General features: G+C 43.1%; 1 protein-coding gene across 1 annotated transcript in view; it reads right to left on the bottom strand.

Moving 5' to 3' along the window:
- Positions 1-3,017: 3,017 nt before the first annotated feature.
- The window catches only part of CAPN13 (calpain 13), a 56,710-nt gene continuing 43,408 nt past the window's right edge, over positions 3,018-16,319 (bottom strand). Inside the window, exons 15-22 of the mRNA XM_071548063.1 lie at positions 15,800-15,857; positions 15,179-15,246; positions 13,516-13,584; positions 12,336-12,414; positions 9,478-9,594; positions 6,497-6,552; positions 5,391-5,436; positions 3,018-3,469 (exon numbers count right to left, since the gene is read on the bottom strand). Coding sequence (XP_071404164.1) covers positions 5,410-5,436; positions 6,497-6,552; positions 9,478-9,594; positions 12,336-12,414; positions 13,516-13,584; positions 15,179-15,246; positions 15,800-15,857 — 474 coding nt within the window. The 3' untranslated portion in view covers positions 3,018-3,469; positions 5,391-5,409. The remainder of the gene's footprint in view (positions 3,470-5,390; positions 5,437-6,496; positions 6,553-9,477; positions 9,595-12,335; positions 12,415-13,515; positions 13,585-15,178; positions 15,247-15,799; positions 15,858-16,319) is intronic.

Genomic DNA, 16,319 nt, shown 5'->3' with positions numbered 1-16,319 from the left:
TTGGTCCCTGCTTTGAGAAATGTATTGCACTAAGAAACAAAAGTAAAAATCACTAGTGATCATCTGAGAGTTCATTGGCCAGTGGGCAGCTCACAGTCAGGGTCAAACCCAGCCTTCCTGCTTCAGCCATACATGAAGTTATGGAATAATGTGCCTTCTTTATTTCTTGGAAAGTGTAATTGTTATTCTGTACAAACTGCAGCAGTTTCTCTCTGAGAGACCTGAGATACAGCCAATGATGGAGAGGGAGGTTCAGTTACTCCAAAGCTGGCCATGGAGACACCTAGTCTCCCATACCAAAGAGCAGGACGTGTTCACTGAGACAGGGACATCAAAAGTGCAGCCTCTAAGGCATCTGGGAAAGCCTTGATCCAGGCTGCATACTCTGGAAACAGCTTCAGGAGCAGGCAAGACATGTGACAGCTTCCTCCTCTGTCCATCTTGAGTTGACTTGGGCACAGCCTCTGCCAGGTAGGTCTCGGAATAAGGTCAATTAACAGCAGGGCTTTGAGATCTACATCCAGAGATTATGCTTGCAGGGTCAGCTGTCACCACTTCTGCACCAAAGTCCTTCTAATGCTAATGGTTGGCTTAGATGCTACCTAATTTCATCAGCTCTATATCCCATCATCAGTGCTAGGGAGCTCAGCATCACTAATCTCATCTGCTTCGGCTTCTGCTTCTTCACATAGCCTGCTTCTTACCCTCTTGAGGGTTTTAGCCTCATGAAGATTTAAAAATAGAACATTTGTTTGAGGTCCTTCTCTTCAGTTTCTAACAGCAGATCCTCTTAGGGCTTTTCAGACTTGAGTCCCTGAGGACTGGAAACTGATTTTAATCAAAGAAATTAGAGATGATATTATCATAATTGGATGAATCTCAGAGCTTTCACAAATGTCAGAAATCTCATGGGGATCACACTAACATTTCAGAGCTGACAAACACAGATGAAAGAGCACTGAAGATTTTAGTAGGGGCACCATCCCCTGAAGTTTGACTTCACGGCTTAATCACATGAAGATGAAATGAGAAGTTTTCCCTCTTTATCTAGCAACCCACTGATCTGAGCTGCCTTTGTTTTCAATGTTGGCCCCTGTGTTTGTGAAATGTATTAAGCTTCTTGTTGCTTTTGGAAATAACAGTCACTGCTGTATTTTGGCCAAATCATTGTTTTTCTCCCTTTTGACCCCCCTTTTTTTTTTCCCTTCAGGCTACCAAACACCCTTGACTTTGCTTGTGGGATGGTTAATCAACAAGTCTGTCACAATGATGAATTCCTCCTGAATTGTTGCTTAATTAGCTTGGTTGGAGGTATAAATCAAGTGGAATTCCAATTCTTCCAATGCCACAGACAGGCAGCCACACTTTGCTTGACAGCAGTGAGTTATTACTCTCTGCCACAGTGCAGGATCAGCACACAGGCAACAGCCCACAAACCCATAGGGGCTGTAGGTTTGTCCCTGAGACTGCTGGTATGCACAGAGCACAGAGACCACACACACCTGGGCTGGTGTGACTGAGGTGAAGGTGGGCTCTGCCAGCAGCTCCTCCAGTGGCCACAGGCTGCAGGGGCTCTATGCACGGGAACACACTCCCCCCTCACTTATCGGAGGTGTTTCTCACCTGGGATGTCTGGTGTCTGTGCTAGCTTTTTAATGAAGAAGAGATATTTCAGCCTCTGACCAGACTAAGTTACGAGACACAGATCTTTGTCTTCTGACAGGCAGAATTGCCTTTCATAGAAAGGCAATTACGCATCGTAACAAAAGGAGAAGTAATACAGGGTCTGCAAATTAAGATCTTTAAGATTGATCTTAATAGCTTGGTATTTTTATAGATAGTACTTTCACACAACAAGAATGTACTTTAACCAGTTGACTTCAACTGAATTTTTCAATTTTAACAGAGGTGACTTCTGTGTCAGCTTGTTCCCAGCAGGTCTGAGCTATCCTGAGCGTCCCTGAACTGTGTGGTGGACATCATCCAGAAGTACTTCAAGATTTCTACTTACTCTTTTTGAATTCTCAGGCTAAATTAAACAAGCATTCTTCTCTGAAATGTATCTTCTAATATGCCTTTTTTAGCAAAGCATAGTTATTTTTCCATGGCCATCTTTTTATTTATCTTCTCTTTGACATTTCAAAGAGCTTAATTAATGATTAAGGATTTCAAGTGGGATGTGTAAGTCACATTTTGGAGAAGAAATCAGTTTGTTTAAAAATACTAGAATAAAAATAAAAATACTAGAATAGTCAAATTTTACTGATTTCACTTTCATTTTCAGTGGAAGAGTGGGTTCAGTGGCCTACATACATGAGTAAACTCTCCAAGCTGCTGAAAGAGACACTGATGCAGACTGACCTCGTGATAACAAAGTGTCCTCTTCAACTTGTGATGTAGTTATTGCTCCAGTGTGCAGCATCTCACTGCCAAATGGGTAAATACGTTGCTAGCATGTGGACGCCTCAATGGAAACTTGTACAGAGGGTCTGGGTGAGGCATAGTGTGGATTATATTGCCATGGTAACCCTGAATTTCTTTCACCCATTGACATTTGCATCCTTCTTTTTTGGCATTTTCACAGAGTCTTCAAAGATTATTTTTTTCAATAGTTGAGTAGAATAGATCACTAAATTCGCTGTTATCACCATGACAAAAAGGTATAAAAATGAAGTTCAGTGTGGGTGCAGAAATGTTAGTTATTTTGCAGATTTAAGTTAAATTTCTGAGCAGGAATTATGTCTGAAGAAGCCCACCCTATATTTTTAAAGACATCAGGACAGAGGAAGAAAATGTGGTTCAGATAAACATATCTCTTTTCAGACAGTCCTGATATAGATGTTGGAAGTCAGAAAAAAGCACTGAACAATCTGTTCTACATGTCTAATATGCCTCCTCATTGCTGTAGCAATTAAAATGGAATCCCTATAGATGAAGTCAAATAGGCTCAAGCCTTTTTTTAAAATTTATTAATAAAAAGAATAAATAAAATAAAAAATCTTCTGGTGTTATTTACGAGTTATGACTAATTTCTTCAATCTTTTTCTGGCATTCAGAAATGGCACACAAGCAGATTAAGAAATAATTCAAATAAAACTCTGTTTGCATTGTTTTTGTAACCTATGTGATATTCAGCCCTTCCATACAAAAGGCATGGTTCTATTCTTATTTGCAATGGGATTATTGGACCTGTTCCTGGCTTATTTATGGGAAGATGAGAGGAGATTTCTTGCCTAGACCACTAAGTACTACCAGTTTGTCCAGGGATCACTCTCATTAGCTCTTCTTCTCTCTCCACTGTAAGTCCAGTCTGCCTGAAAAGGGCTCTTCATCCCAACATCTGAGTATCATCAAGCATAAGCAAATGTCCATGGCTTCATTCCTTCACAGTGGTTTTTCAAGAGTCCCATGGATGGCTTTTGTATAGGATGGCCTTGGGCACTGTCCTACTGAGGAGCACATAAGCCACCTAGAACGAAGGTAAAAAGACTCATTCAAAACACAGACAGCTTCAGGTCAGTCTTTAGGAATCACTAATGATAATATTTTTTCCAAGAGAATTTTTTCAATGGATTTCAAGTGTGTTTTTCTACATCACTCATAGTTCATTAGGCTCTAGTTTAAACAGTCTGAGTCCTCTGAGGGGGCCTGTGCCATGACTGCCCAGTCTCCAGCAGCAAGTGTCTGCTAAATTGCTCGAGTTAGCTGCTTACAAACACCCTACAGGCAGGATTTCATTCCAAACCAGTAAGTGAAAATTATGATTAATTATATATTCCCAGAAGTTATGATCAGTTTATGAATGATTCATGAAAGTTAAAAAAAAGAAGACTAAATAGACTATGAATATAATTTGCAAGCAATAATTTAAGCAACTTCATCTCCAAGAGTGAGGTCCTTCCAGCCTCATATTTACCTAATGATAGTCTGCAGTGCAAGTGGTGGGTGCTGTGTTGCGAATATTCTGTTTCCACACATCAACACATCAAAATGCGGGTTTGCACTGTCCAAAGCTTTCCAAATGAGAACGGCAGAGTTTCAAACAAACAACTGTGTGCAGAGCTCAGAGGGATGAAAGCATCACAGTGCTGAGTGGTGAAGCCCAGCTTCTGCTGCAGATGGACACACTGAATGTAACTAGGAGCCAAGATGGAGCAGCTGGGTATGAATGGTGTTCTGGAGCCAAGGGTGAAAGACATAGAGCCATGCCTGCCTTGGGCCTGAACTCATCACGTTTTCTCCCTAAGGGAATGTAATTTACACCCTAGTTACACATTTCCGCTTCCAACTTCTCACCAAAACTGGCATCCAGTGTCAACTGCCTTCAGAAACAGTGTGTGAGACACCAGAGATGCTGTTCATGTATTAGTTAGTATTGTAATTTCTGTGTATTGGAAGGTTCATCTGAATGCAGCCACTGGATTTCAATGGATGTCTGGCATTTGGGTGTTTTTTGTTGTTGTTTGGTTGGGGTTTTTTTTGTTTGGTTTGGGTTTTTTTCCACTCCATTTTTTAACAGGGTTGATAAGGAAATTATGTGACTTTGCCCAAGGATGCTCCATGAATTGCTGGGGTCAGACACAGCACCCTGGCAGGAGGCTGCTGGCTTTCCACTCCACTTTTTCTCTGGTTTCCTCCCTGTTTTCTCCTCAGTGACAAACATCTGGGACTAGCACTAACACTTTAATCATTGTAACTGTGAGGAGTTGCATCCCAGAGGGTTAGTGGAAGCACAATGGCCAAGAGGGTTTATGGATGTGTAAACAGAACAAGTTTCACAGGAAAAGGCAGAGTCCTTCCTGAGACCAAAGCAGCAAAATGGGATAGTCCAGATAAACTTCAGAGGATAAAAGCCCCTCTCTAGACCTTACATGCAGATAGCAAACATAAAGTGAAGCACAAGGTAGCGACTGTTGTTCAAAGATAAACTAAATCACATAATTCAGTTAAAAATGTGAAATTAGATTGACCAAGAAATCTAAGTGACTTCTTATTCCCACCCTCTACTTGACTTTATATTTTCTGCAGCTATATAAGATATGCAGGACCAATTGCATCCCTCAGAACACAAGTTCTGCTTGCTGATCTACTGAAAATGTATTACTTCAGGTGGGAACCTGGGGCAAGATGAACCATTGATGGTCTACGTAACCAATAAGATTATTACCAATTCCCCCCCCCCCCAAAAAAAAATAGCCCAAAGTCCAATTCCCTTTGCAGCCCCACTCCGACCCTGTTTATGCCACAGCTCTCACTTTTCTCTTTCTCTCAAAACCCACCATGATCCCAGGATGAGCTTTCTGTAACATCCCCACTCACACTCCCTGTATCTGCTGGAAGGGCACCCACACTCTCTTCTCAGTTTGTATAGAATTCAGGAGATTTCTTACCATGAGCTTTGACATCTTTTTAGGTGTACATGACAAGAGTCAGCCACTGGAAGAGGGACAAGAAAAGGTATATTTAGATAGTGATGTTACACCAAGTCTTCAGACGTGTCTTGGTACCTTCCGGCTGTGACCCAATGACTATGGTCCTTTTGTCCTACACAGAGTAGTTAAGGGGTTTTGGAACTGCCTTTTTCTCTTATTACAATTCAGACCCAGAAACACTTTCCATATGTTATTTTCCATGATAAATTATTGCAGCAGCTGCAGCAAGAGCAATTGCTGGGAAAGGGTGGCACCTGCCTGATTGCAAGTGGAAAGGATAGCAACCTCTGGGAATTTGCTTATGCAACAGACTACCCTACAAAACAGGTCCAGGTCTTCTGCTTGCAAACTGTGCTCTGCCCTTGGTGCAAAACATTCAATGAACTATGAGCCACTGCACTAACCATAGAGTGTAAACAGGAGCTGGCAAGATTGTAAAAGGTTTTTTTTTTTTTTTTAAATCTTCTTAAACACTGGGTTGTCAAATACCAGCCCCCTGACTGATAAAATGCAGCACTCAGGCATATCACTGTGGAGCACAGCAGGATTTTTTGCTACAGACTAGCTGATAAAAAGCTTGATGTATCCCCATTCAGCCAGCTATCCTTCAGGCTGTGCTTTTAAGAAAAACAGCAGCAGCAAGCATTTGTCTGCTATTTCTTTCTTAAAACCAAGATGTTTTGTAATTCAGGATTAACAGATGGGGCAGTAAGAAATGAGGGCATGGATTTTTTTTTCGTCACTTCCTCAAAGTCACTTTGAGCAATGTTTCCAGCAATGACAGTCTGGCACCACTGAGAGAAGACTGTGCTTTGGCCATGGATGGCCACGTCTGAGCTGTGCTCACCCTTGTGAGGCGCTGTGACTGGGCTCTTAGAAGCCCAGGGAAATACCTCCATACACTATGCACCTGCAGCCAGGCAACACCTTCACCACTGTTGGTGTTGGAGGAAAAAGCCCCAGCAACATAGATCACACATCACCTTTAACTTCTCCTTTCTACTAACATACTCAGTGGTCTCACTTTGGAGATGGGGAAAAGAGAAGACAAGGAACATTCTTACCTCCATTTCTGTCATCAAAATTTGTGATCCACCCTCTGCTAAGTTTTGAAATGCAGCTAGGGGGAGAACAAAGAAAATCTTATTTCATGAGGAGGAAGCAAAATGCAATGCAGACATAAGGCTGTGGCAGCTGAGGAGCAGAGCTGCAATCCCTGTGCTGGGATGCTCTGCCTGGCTCAGGTGTTTACCTGCACTGTCCTGCCTGGCCACATCTCATTTTGGTGTGGGGTACCCCTTCTGCCTTCGCCCTGGGATCACAGCCTGGGAAGGCATCCCAGTATCAGAGCTGGAATTTGGCAGAAGTGTAAGGACAGAGAGTGCTCAATGTGTCTGCTTTCATCTCCTCTCATAATTTGTTTCAATTGTTTTCCTGCCTGAAGACTGACAGGAGAACGGTGAACTAATGAAACACATTTTCCCACAGGGGAACTTTCTGCTGGTCCTTTTCCATCCTCTCTGGCAGTGAATGATCACAGTGTGCCCCAAAGAAAGCAATTCTCTTGAAGTCATTAGTATGCCTTGCAAGCTTTTTCCAGGGAATATAAATGCAGATGCTGCTGTTATTCAGTTGGAGTTTGAAATTAACATTGCTGAAAGTTTTTTGACAGAACACTTTGCCATCAGAAAATTTAAATCCATTCAAATATTGATATTCTATGCACACATTTTTATTGCAATTTGTCTAGAAGAAACCTTCAAACCCAAGTGCTTGATAAGCTCAGAACATACTATTTTAAGTTCTTTTTATTTATTTTGAAATTACTTTTCACCTGGAAATGTGCTGTTACAAACTAATAAAAAGTTGAAACAAATTTAAGTCTGTCTACCCTTGAATGAACGTTTTTCCAGAAGCCTAAATGGAAAAGACTTTGTAACATCATGAATGTTTCAAAACCTGGCCAGCCTTAGAAAAAAGTACAAGACTGCTGGGAGAGGGTAGGAACAGGGCACAAAGACTCATAGCTCCTCTGCCCCTTAAGAGGCAACCAGAGTTACCTGTAGGGTCCAGAGGGAGAGGAAAGTTAATATAGTGAAGTACATCCAGCCTGCAAGGCTGTGAAGAAAGACATAGAACAAGCAAATCCCTGTGTTGTGCCCCATCTCTTCACAAGGCTGTATTTGCAGGGCTGGGCTGGCACCCAGCAATCTTTTTAGGAAAAAACGGCAGCACTGAAATTACCTCCTCTGGGCAGAGGTAAGTGCCTCTTTACTGCTTCGTTAACTCCAGTTAAATAGAATTTGCAAAGAAGCTGCTGCTTTTGGTCTGGGTCTCATTTCTGCCTATCTTGAAAGGCTGAGTAATGATTTAATGGGACAGATTTTGTCTTCCCTACTGCATTCACATCATCATAAAGATTCACTGCATTTTAGTCTCACTTGGCACCCTTATTCTCTCCTGTAACAAACCTATTCACAATGATCTGAAAGCTCAGAGAAATGTATTCCATATTAAACCCTATGCAAAATGATAACTAAAAGAGTTGAGAGCATTTTAATATTCTCATTACAAACAGCAATGAAACTTTTAGAGACTCCCTTCCAAATGGATGTAAAGGATTTGTCTTTATATTGGCACTTACAAAGTAAGAGGATCTTCTTTAAATGAAAAAAAGGGGCATGGTACTAATTTAGGCATAAGAACATTCATCTACAGCAAGTGACATGTATAATCCAAAAAAGTGGGTGTTTACAAGCTGGTTTGGTGTTGGTTTTTTTGTTTTGGTTTGTTTTTTTTAATGAAAGCATTAAAATCAGGACATGCTCTGGCTTTCTGACCTGCTTCTGCTGTACTCTCGTGAAACGGGATTTTAGGCAGTGCCATCCAAGTGGTTCTGCTGACCACTATGGGCCCATTAAACATCCGTGGTAAAACCACATAGGGAAAAAATGAACACTCATTTCCATGCTCTGTTGAAACCCTGCTCATTCCAAAGATGAAATAAATTGCTGTAGCGATGTTCTAGCACCAGGGTCACAATTGCTGGCTTTGTTCAACTACTAGTATTTCCAGTCAAAATGCTCATTATTAGACTAGCAAAAATTATGCTTTTGTGAAAAAGAATTGCATTTACATTTAGGCAAAGGTTTATTTATAGCCATTCCCTCCTTGCAACTGCCAGACAATAGCAGGATGCAATGCAGGGCATAGGATTGTTTATCCCCTAAGGAGGATCTCAGACCTTCCCCTTACCGAGAAACTGAGAGAACTTCGCTGAAGTTAGTGGGAAAAATATGTCTCCAGTTAAAAAAAAAACAACAACCAAACAAAAAAGGCCCCTTCCTAGCTATGATTCAGACTTCTCTGTGTTTTAACAAAAAAGAGAAAGCTGCCTTCCACTTGGGATGGGTCACTTGTCTCCACTGAGCATTACTGCAGGCACTACGCCCTCAGTGGTACCAGCAACACTTCACACCACCCTGGAGGAAGCTCTGCTGTGACCACTATGCTCTTGTTTTTAGAAAATGAGTCTTAGGGCATAGGGGCTTTAAAGACAAGCCTGCAGGGGCAAGGCTAAATTCATGCAGCAGAAAATGATTGACAGCTGAAGAAACTCTGGATATACATTACCATAGCTTTTCAGCAGGGAAAAACACAGGGCATCCCAGTGTCACTGCAGCCCCCAGGCACTCCAATAAGCTCTGATGGGAAATGGGGGGCCAACTTTCCTTCTGGCCTCTGTCAGTGAGGGCATATCACTGTATTCCCAGCTGCTGCTATCTCTCAACACGAAACTGCTCTCTACCCACTAGTTGCTCCTATGAGCACGAGACCAATCTGGCTTCTGGCAAACAGGCTGCCAAAAGGGATTCCTGGACCATTCTTGGACTTTGGGCAGGTTTGTTACTTCCAAGCTACACTGTTAGACATGTATTATCATGCCTAGTGTTGCCTCCCTTGCCTCCTGCTGCTGCCCTCAGTCTGTCTTTGCAGACTCCCCTGCTGCCACATCCCCTGCCCAGGCCCCAGAGCTGAGACTCACAGGTCATGGTTTCAAGGCGCAGCATGCAGCACACAAAGTCAGAGAAGCCAATTCTCCCCGCAGCATCGCCATAGCGCAAGGCCAGCAGCCGCAGGAGCTGCTCGGTAGTGGCCAGACCTGCGGAGGGAAGAGGATTGACAGCACTGGGAAGACACTGCAAGATGATGGATGAGCTCTGATGGCCTTGTCCACCTTGCAAAGAAGCTGGGGCCCTCCCTCAGCCTCCCACCCTGTCACGCTGGCTCTCTGCATCCCTGGACAGCAGCTTGCCTTTCCACAGTTTTGTGCCTAAGAGTCAGAGTAGAGTAATGGAAAATCAGTTGTCTTACTTACTCAGATTGTGGCTCAAGTCTGCAAGCAGGAAACACTGAGCTAACTAATCTAGTGCTATCTTGCTTTGCCTTTTTAGCTTTTATTTTCTTTAAGAAAGCATGATTTTCTTTGGCTCATAACTATTAAAGTCTGAGTGAAGCATTTACAATAGCACTGGCACATTCTGCTAAACAGGGAGATGCTGCTTGCTCATGCTATTATGCAGTACAGCATGCCCGGGATTCTTAATTTTTACATTTTCTCTTCTATGAGAAAATGGCAAAGAGTGCATTTCTTTTTTATTAGCTGATTATTCAGTATTTGTGTCACAGTCTGTTTGGATGGAAATTGGTATTCAATTGAATGAACAAAAATTGCCTTTTAGAATGATTCTTTTATTAGTTAAATAAAACTACCCTAAATGTGCTGGCTATATAAGAGGAATGATTTAAATATATTTTGCACTAAAAGCTGATTTGCTAAACAAAAGGGAAATTTTCTGCAGAGAGCTGGACTGATAGCTTCGGTTTAATGCCTTCTCCGAGACTTCAGAAAAGTCTCATTTACTCACTGCCAGTTTTAGTGGCTCAGCTGGAAGAGAAGTAACTTTCCTGATTTTTCAACCAGCTCTAAACTTTTCAGTTTTAAATGAACTCATCCTGGAGCTAAATTAGTTGAACAAGCAGAAATAAAAGAAATGTCTTCTCTACACCTGTGTAGGAAGAGATAGAGCTGATGGAAGTGGTTTAGTACCACCATTGGTAAGCTCTAGTTGCATGAGCCTAGTTGGAGATCTCCAGCAGGAAGCAGATACACAATGCTGAACATTTAAAGAATCAAAATACATTTGGTCTTAAGAGACATTTCAAATTAAGGTAAACTGGATTTTAGATTCTAAGGGAAAAAGTTAGTAATTAAAAATATATTTCATAAAATACCTTCTTTGATTCTAGTTTTAAACCACTGCCAAGAACCACTACAGCAGTGACCAATGAATTCTATCTATTTTTAACCTTTTGTAGACAGTGAGAATTCAATTGAGCTCTCTCTGGAGAGCAGATTCCAGCAAACATGAGATGCTATAATCATGTCTCACACTACTAAAACACCAACAATTTTGCCTGGTCAGTCTGGGATATACTTGCTCTGAAATCTTCTCACCTGATGATGTCTGTCAATTAACCTCATCAACAAGTCCTCTCTGTTCCCAAGACTTTTCAGATATGTGCTGTGACTTATTTGTAAGGTTTCCTCCCACCCTGCTGTTATACAAGCTTTAAAATACAGACTTTGTTTCCCTATTTCTAAAAATTATTTTGATGCATTTACTGTTGCCAGTGAGGAGTGTGTAAATACACCAGGCCAATGCCCTGCATTTTAGGGCAGCAATGCTGTTAATGCAGCTGGCTTGCTTTATTCTGTCCCATCCTCATTATGCTTGGAAGCATTAGGAAAACAGTGAAAATTAAGCACACACTTCAGTGTTTTGGTGGGAAAAGCATTGAACACTTCAGGGAAGAGTTGGTTAGGAGCTGTATTTCATACATTAATACCATTTCCAGAGGTAGCACCAAGATCCCAAACACCTTCTGGGGTCATCCACTGCTTCCTGCTTAAAAGCCAGGGCAGGGATCATCCTATTGCCAACCCAGTTTCAAATGCAGCTGTCTGGCTCAGAAGACAGGAAGAATGAGCTTATAATTTTCTTTTTCTTCCCCACTCAAAACTGCTTATAGCCAAGCACGTATTGAATTTCCTGTTTAATAGTGTCCTTTTATCCCTTAAAATAGCTGCACTGTTTTGACTGATGGGACTTCTCAATGTACAGTCTTCCTCCCAGTTTCACATTTTAGCATCTTTCTTACAGAATGGACCTGGCAGCTTCTCCTTTGACATTTGGCACATCAGTGTTGTACTCCTCAGGCAGATGCTAATATCCTGCCCACCCCTCAGCAGCAAAAAATTACATGTACATCCCCTGAGCTGTCTTCCATGAATAACAATCCTACACTAGCTTCCTCCTGGGAACAACACCCCTATGAGCTCCAAGCAGTCAAATGGGAACTTTTCTAATGTATGATTGTAAGAGGATTGCTGTGTCAGGGGTGTATTTCATACACAAAGATCCTGGAGAGATGACCCAGCTAAAATGCTTCACTCATATAATGGGGCTCCATGCACTCACTGCAAGTCTCAGCACTCAGTAGCCAACAGAGGTCAGTGCAAACTAAATAAATGCCTATCACTGTTGCTTTTCCTTCTAGACTTAGTCACTACCATGGAGAGAAACTGCAGGAATTGGAGCAGATACAGGCATCCACTGTTCCTTGCTCCTTTCCCTTGCTGGACATTTCATCCATGGCCCAGAGAGACTATGGATAAGTCAGTGCTGCACTTCTCTGCATCTCTGCCACCTCCTCAAGGCAAAGCTCTGAGCAGAGCTGTGATCTAACTGGCACTTCTGTGAAATCCAAACCACTTTCTCCCTAAGCTCATACTTTCCTCCACTGCCACAGGGACAAGAAATGGAGCTGCTATGGATGTACCTGCTGTCTGTATCGCGCTCTTCAGCTCAGCAACGTTAAGAAATCCAGAACGGTTTCTGTCTTCTTTGCTGAAGATATCCTAAAAAAACAGTGTAAATGCAGATTTCAAGCCCTTATCAACATTGCTCAAATTTACTACCACATGAAATTATGTGTGCTTTTCTTTCTTAATAAATAGACTGCAAAGAAGTTCAACAGATGAGATGGTGGCCATGACAAGGAAGATCCAATTCCAGAAGACTCTGACAGAATGTTACTGTGTACGAAATGCCAGTTTTGGGTGGGTGGCAGCCTTTTTGCTCACTCTTCCTGTCTTATGTGTGCAGGCAAGCAATGGGAATACTCAACATCACTGACAAAAAGACATTGTCTATAACATGTGAAATAAATCAAGAGCCCCTGAGTCCCAGAATGGTGTGGGGTCATTTTTCCTAACACAGCACATGCCACACTTGAGGTGCTGTCAGTGGGAAGAGTGCTGTTGCTAGACAGGGAGCTGGCACCCCATGTCCAAGGTGGCCTCAGACTATCTCAAGAGGGCTGAAACAAATTAAAGCCCACCCAACTCTCAGCCTTAAGGTAACCTTCCTGTCCTGCACAAAGACTGAGAGAGAAGGACATGACACAGAGATGCTGCGATGCATGTCCTGACTAGGAATTTAAGTGGGACCCTAAATACCATGCTACTGTCCTCATTGCTTTCAGAACTAATGCTTATCCTGGAGCAGAGACATTTCTCCCAGACAAGATTTCATCATATGCTACACATTTTGACTATGAACTGCAGCAATGAGGAAGTGACATTTTTCAGATGACTCTTTTCAAGAACTCATTTCAGCTTAGACAGCCTTTTTTTAAAAAAAAATTGCCACTGGTGGCACATACACAGAGATTTCCATCAAGTTCTGAGCCTAATTGGCCTTCCTGCATTTTCCCAGATTTCCCTCAGTATTGTCTCCACTAGAAAAGCCTCGACTGCTCATTTGGAGCACTTTACACACACCACTGCTTCCTGAGCTCTCAACCTTTGCATGAGAGGATGGAACTCTGACCCACTAAGCAAGCAACCTTTGCAATGCTTCACCCCGCAGTGCTTTGATATCACAGAGCATCTGCTCCCTGCTGATGAAAAGCCCAAGGGTACCGTATTCACAGAGAAGAGAGAGCAGCCCCCGCGTACCATGTACTTAGTGAGACTTCGCCAGAGGCTCCCGAACTCCTGCAGTGTGAGCCGTCCATTTGAGTTGAGCTGTGTATTTAGTTAAGAATCAAGCAGTTAATGAGAGCTAAACCTGGCTGTCTTTGTTCCCGAGGACGCCTTCACATAAAGACATAAGATGCAGTCTCTTCTGTTTGCTTCACATTGAGAAAGCCAGGAGCTTTTTTTTTCTCAGTTATGCTTAAGAGTTACATTCACCTTCTTTGACACATTGTACAGCTGCTCATACCTGTGTTCACAAACAACAAAAGGTTTCTATTTATATGGTGCCTTTAACCCCAAGAGAACCTTTAGTGACATTTAGCCATGGAGCATGGATGACTCTGTGAATGAACATGACCCCATAGTCTGTGCATGAGGCTTCACAGCATCAGCTCTGGCTGGATCCTCCTGCAGGAACAGGCACTGAAGGAGTAAGAGCATGAGGAGACAACCCTCATACCTTCTGTCAGAAGGCAGCAGCAGCCTTTGAGCAGTGCATAGGAGCCCAGACATCCTCCCTGGATGTACAGACTGTGTCAGTGGAACTGCGCCCCTCCATACTCCATCCAGGAGTCCTTGGCAGACACATAGAACTTAATCTAAGGCAGCTGGAATGGTGAAAACTCCCTGAAAGCAAAACTCATCACCAGTGAAATACAGGGAGACAAGTGCCGCTGTCACGAAACCGGAGAGGAAAACAGTTGACCCTGGCTTTGCAGGCCAGGAAAGGTCACACTGTACATGAGTTGTATGCAGCCCAGAGAATGAAAAATCATCCTGAATTAAAGCAGAGCAGTGGCTTTGTCAGCTTTCTGCATGTGCCATGCATTCACAGTGCCCGCTTATCCCAGGATGGGCTTTGAATAGGGGGAAAATTCTCTTTTGCTGGCTAGATATAGAAAGCTTGAAAGAGAGAGGGACTTCTGGTCATTTTTATTCATTCTCTGGAATTTTATAAAGCTCTGAAAATGTTTCAAAGTTGTTTCAAAGTATGGAGGAAAAGAGACAGTGAACAAGCAAGGGGGAGGAAGCACATGAGGGAGAATGTATGTATTCATCATGCAGCCCTCTTGTTCTACAGTGGCCAGAAATGTGTTTCTTGTGTTGTCTTGTTAACAGTAAAAAGACTGTGTAATCCATCTAAATAGGAAACATACACTGGAAAGGTTGAATGGCCTACCAGGCAAGTGCCTGTGATTCAGTGATGACAGTGCTTCTGACCCTGACACCAGCTATGCTGGTAGTGCTGGCAGTTTGCTCAAGTGCCACCACAGGCCAGCATGGTGCATCTGGAATGGAAGAGCTGAGCTCTGCCTAAGCTCTGTGCTGCCTCGTGTCTCTGGCTCTGTCTGGGACCTGCACCCAATGGTGAAGCTTAGCCAAGCCCCAGACCCTGCAGAGGGGAAAATGAGAAGAAAGAGTTAGCTTTAGAAGTTAGAGGATTGATCCTCACCTTTCACCAGACACACCAGAGCCAGGGCATGCACAGCAAAGTCCTGCATAGACTCTGGGACAGTTACTTATTGCAGATTGTGGCTAATATTTACTTGCAGGTTCTCATACTGGGATGCTCAGCTTAGCTGTAACTCAAGGCAAGGATGGGCAGCACCAGGGAAGTTTATTGCTTCTGCTGAAAGGATACATCTATCAGAGCTAAAATGCCTCTGCATGAATCAAAGCTGAATCTTCCTCCCAGGCTGGTCATTTCATCTGCAAGGATTGACGAAACAGAAGGAATTAGAGAGAACAAGGTGTGTGACAGGCATCAGGACACCATTCAGGGGGAAGGAGGACAGAAGTCTGAAGGCTCATATAGCTAAAAAGCCCCACATCTGGCTCAGGTTCTTAAGCAGCAGCAAGGGCTCTGTGCCAAGCTGAGGTCTATGGAGGGATTCTGACTCTTCTCAGACATCTTCACTTTTCCCTTCTCCGAGGATAGTTGGGGCTCACAGACAGCTGCTCTGCACAGTCTCTGCCTACCTACCTGTCTTGAGGGAAACTCTTCCCCCTTGAAATAAGGAAATGACTGTGACAAGAAAGACTGCTTATGCTGAACTAGCAAGTCCTAAGAGCACTTTGAACCTTGTGCATGGCTGAGTTGATTTGAGCCCTTTGGCTGTCTCATGTTTGATCCAACAGTGTAGTAAGCCACAATGAGGATTTTTTTGAGAACCGTCAGGACACCACTAAATCCTCTGTCTAATTTACACTAGTGTAAGGATGGGAAGCACCAAAGACATTAACTGGGTTGTAAAAGCTTTACCTTGCAGGATCACTTCATTAAGGAGTTGTTGCAGCTGTGAGGCATCAATAGCTGAGCCCTAATGAAGAATAAAATGTTAGGGAACATAGGCAAATGCAAAGAGAAGTCTGTGAGCATAGAGTTTTCTCCTGTGTCACTCTTGCCCAAAATTCCTTTCCTCATACACTTTAGTAACCAAGAACCTCTGCTTATATATCAGAGGAGCATCAGCATCCCCTCTGGAACATAAGAAAGCCCTCCACAAGTCTGGGCCACTCTTTGTCCTTCTGTACAAGACTCTGTAGGGGATTTACAGGCACTGCCATCACCATGGGATATTTTCAGCAGTGATAGGACCACCTGTTGACTTCACCAGCCCTGAGCTAGGGAGCTGAAGATGGGCAGGCACAGCGGGCAGTGGCGTGAGTAGACTGGGAGCACAGGCACTGCTGCCTGCTTCCCTCTGAGTTGCCCATCAGCGAACCTGGCTGCCTCCCTCCTGAAACACCCCTGGGGGCATCCAGTGTGGCACATCATGTTC

The sequence above is a fragment of the Pithys albifrons genome, chromosome 2, assembly GCF_047495875.1.
Source record: "Pithys albifrons albifrons isolate INPA30051 chromosome 2, PitAlb_v1, whole genome shotgun sequence".
NCBI lineage: Eukaryota > Metazoa > Chordata > Aves > Passeriformes > Thamnophilidae > Pithys > Pithys albifrons.
Note: the sequence above shows the minus strand (reverse complement) of the source record. Positions and strands in the feature narration are given on the sequence as shown.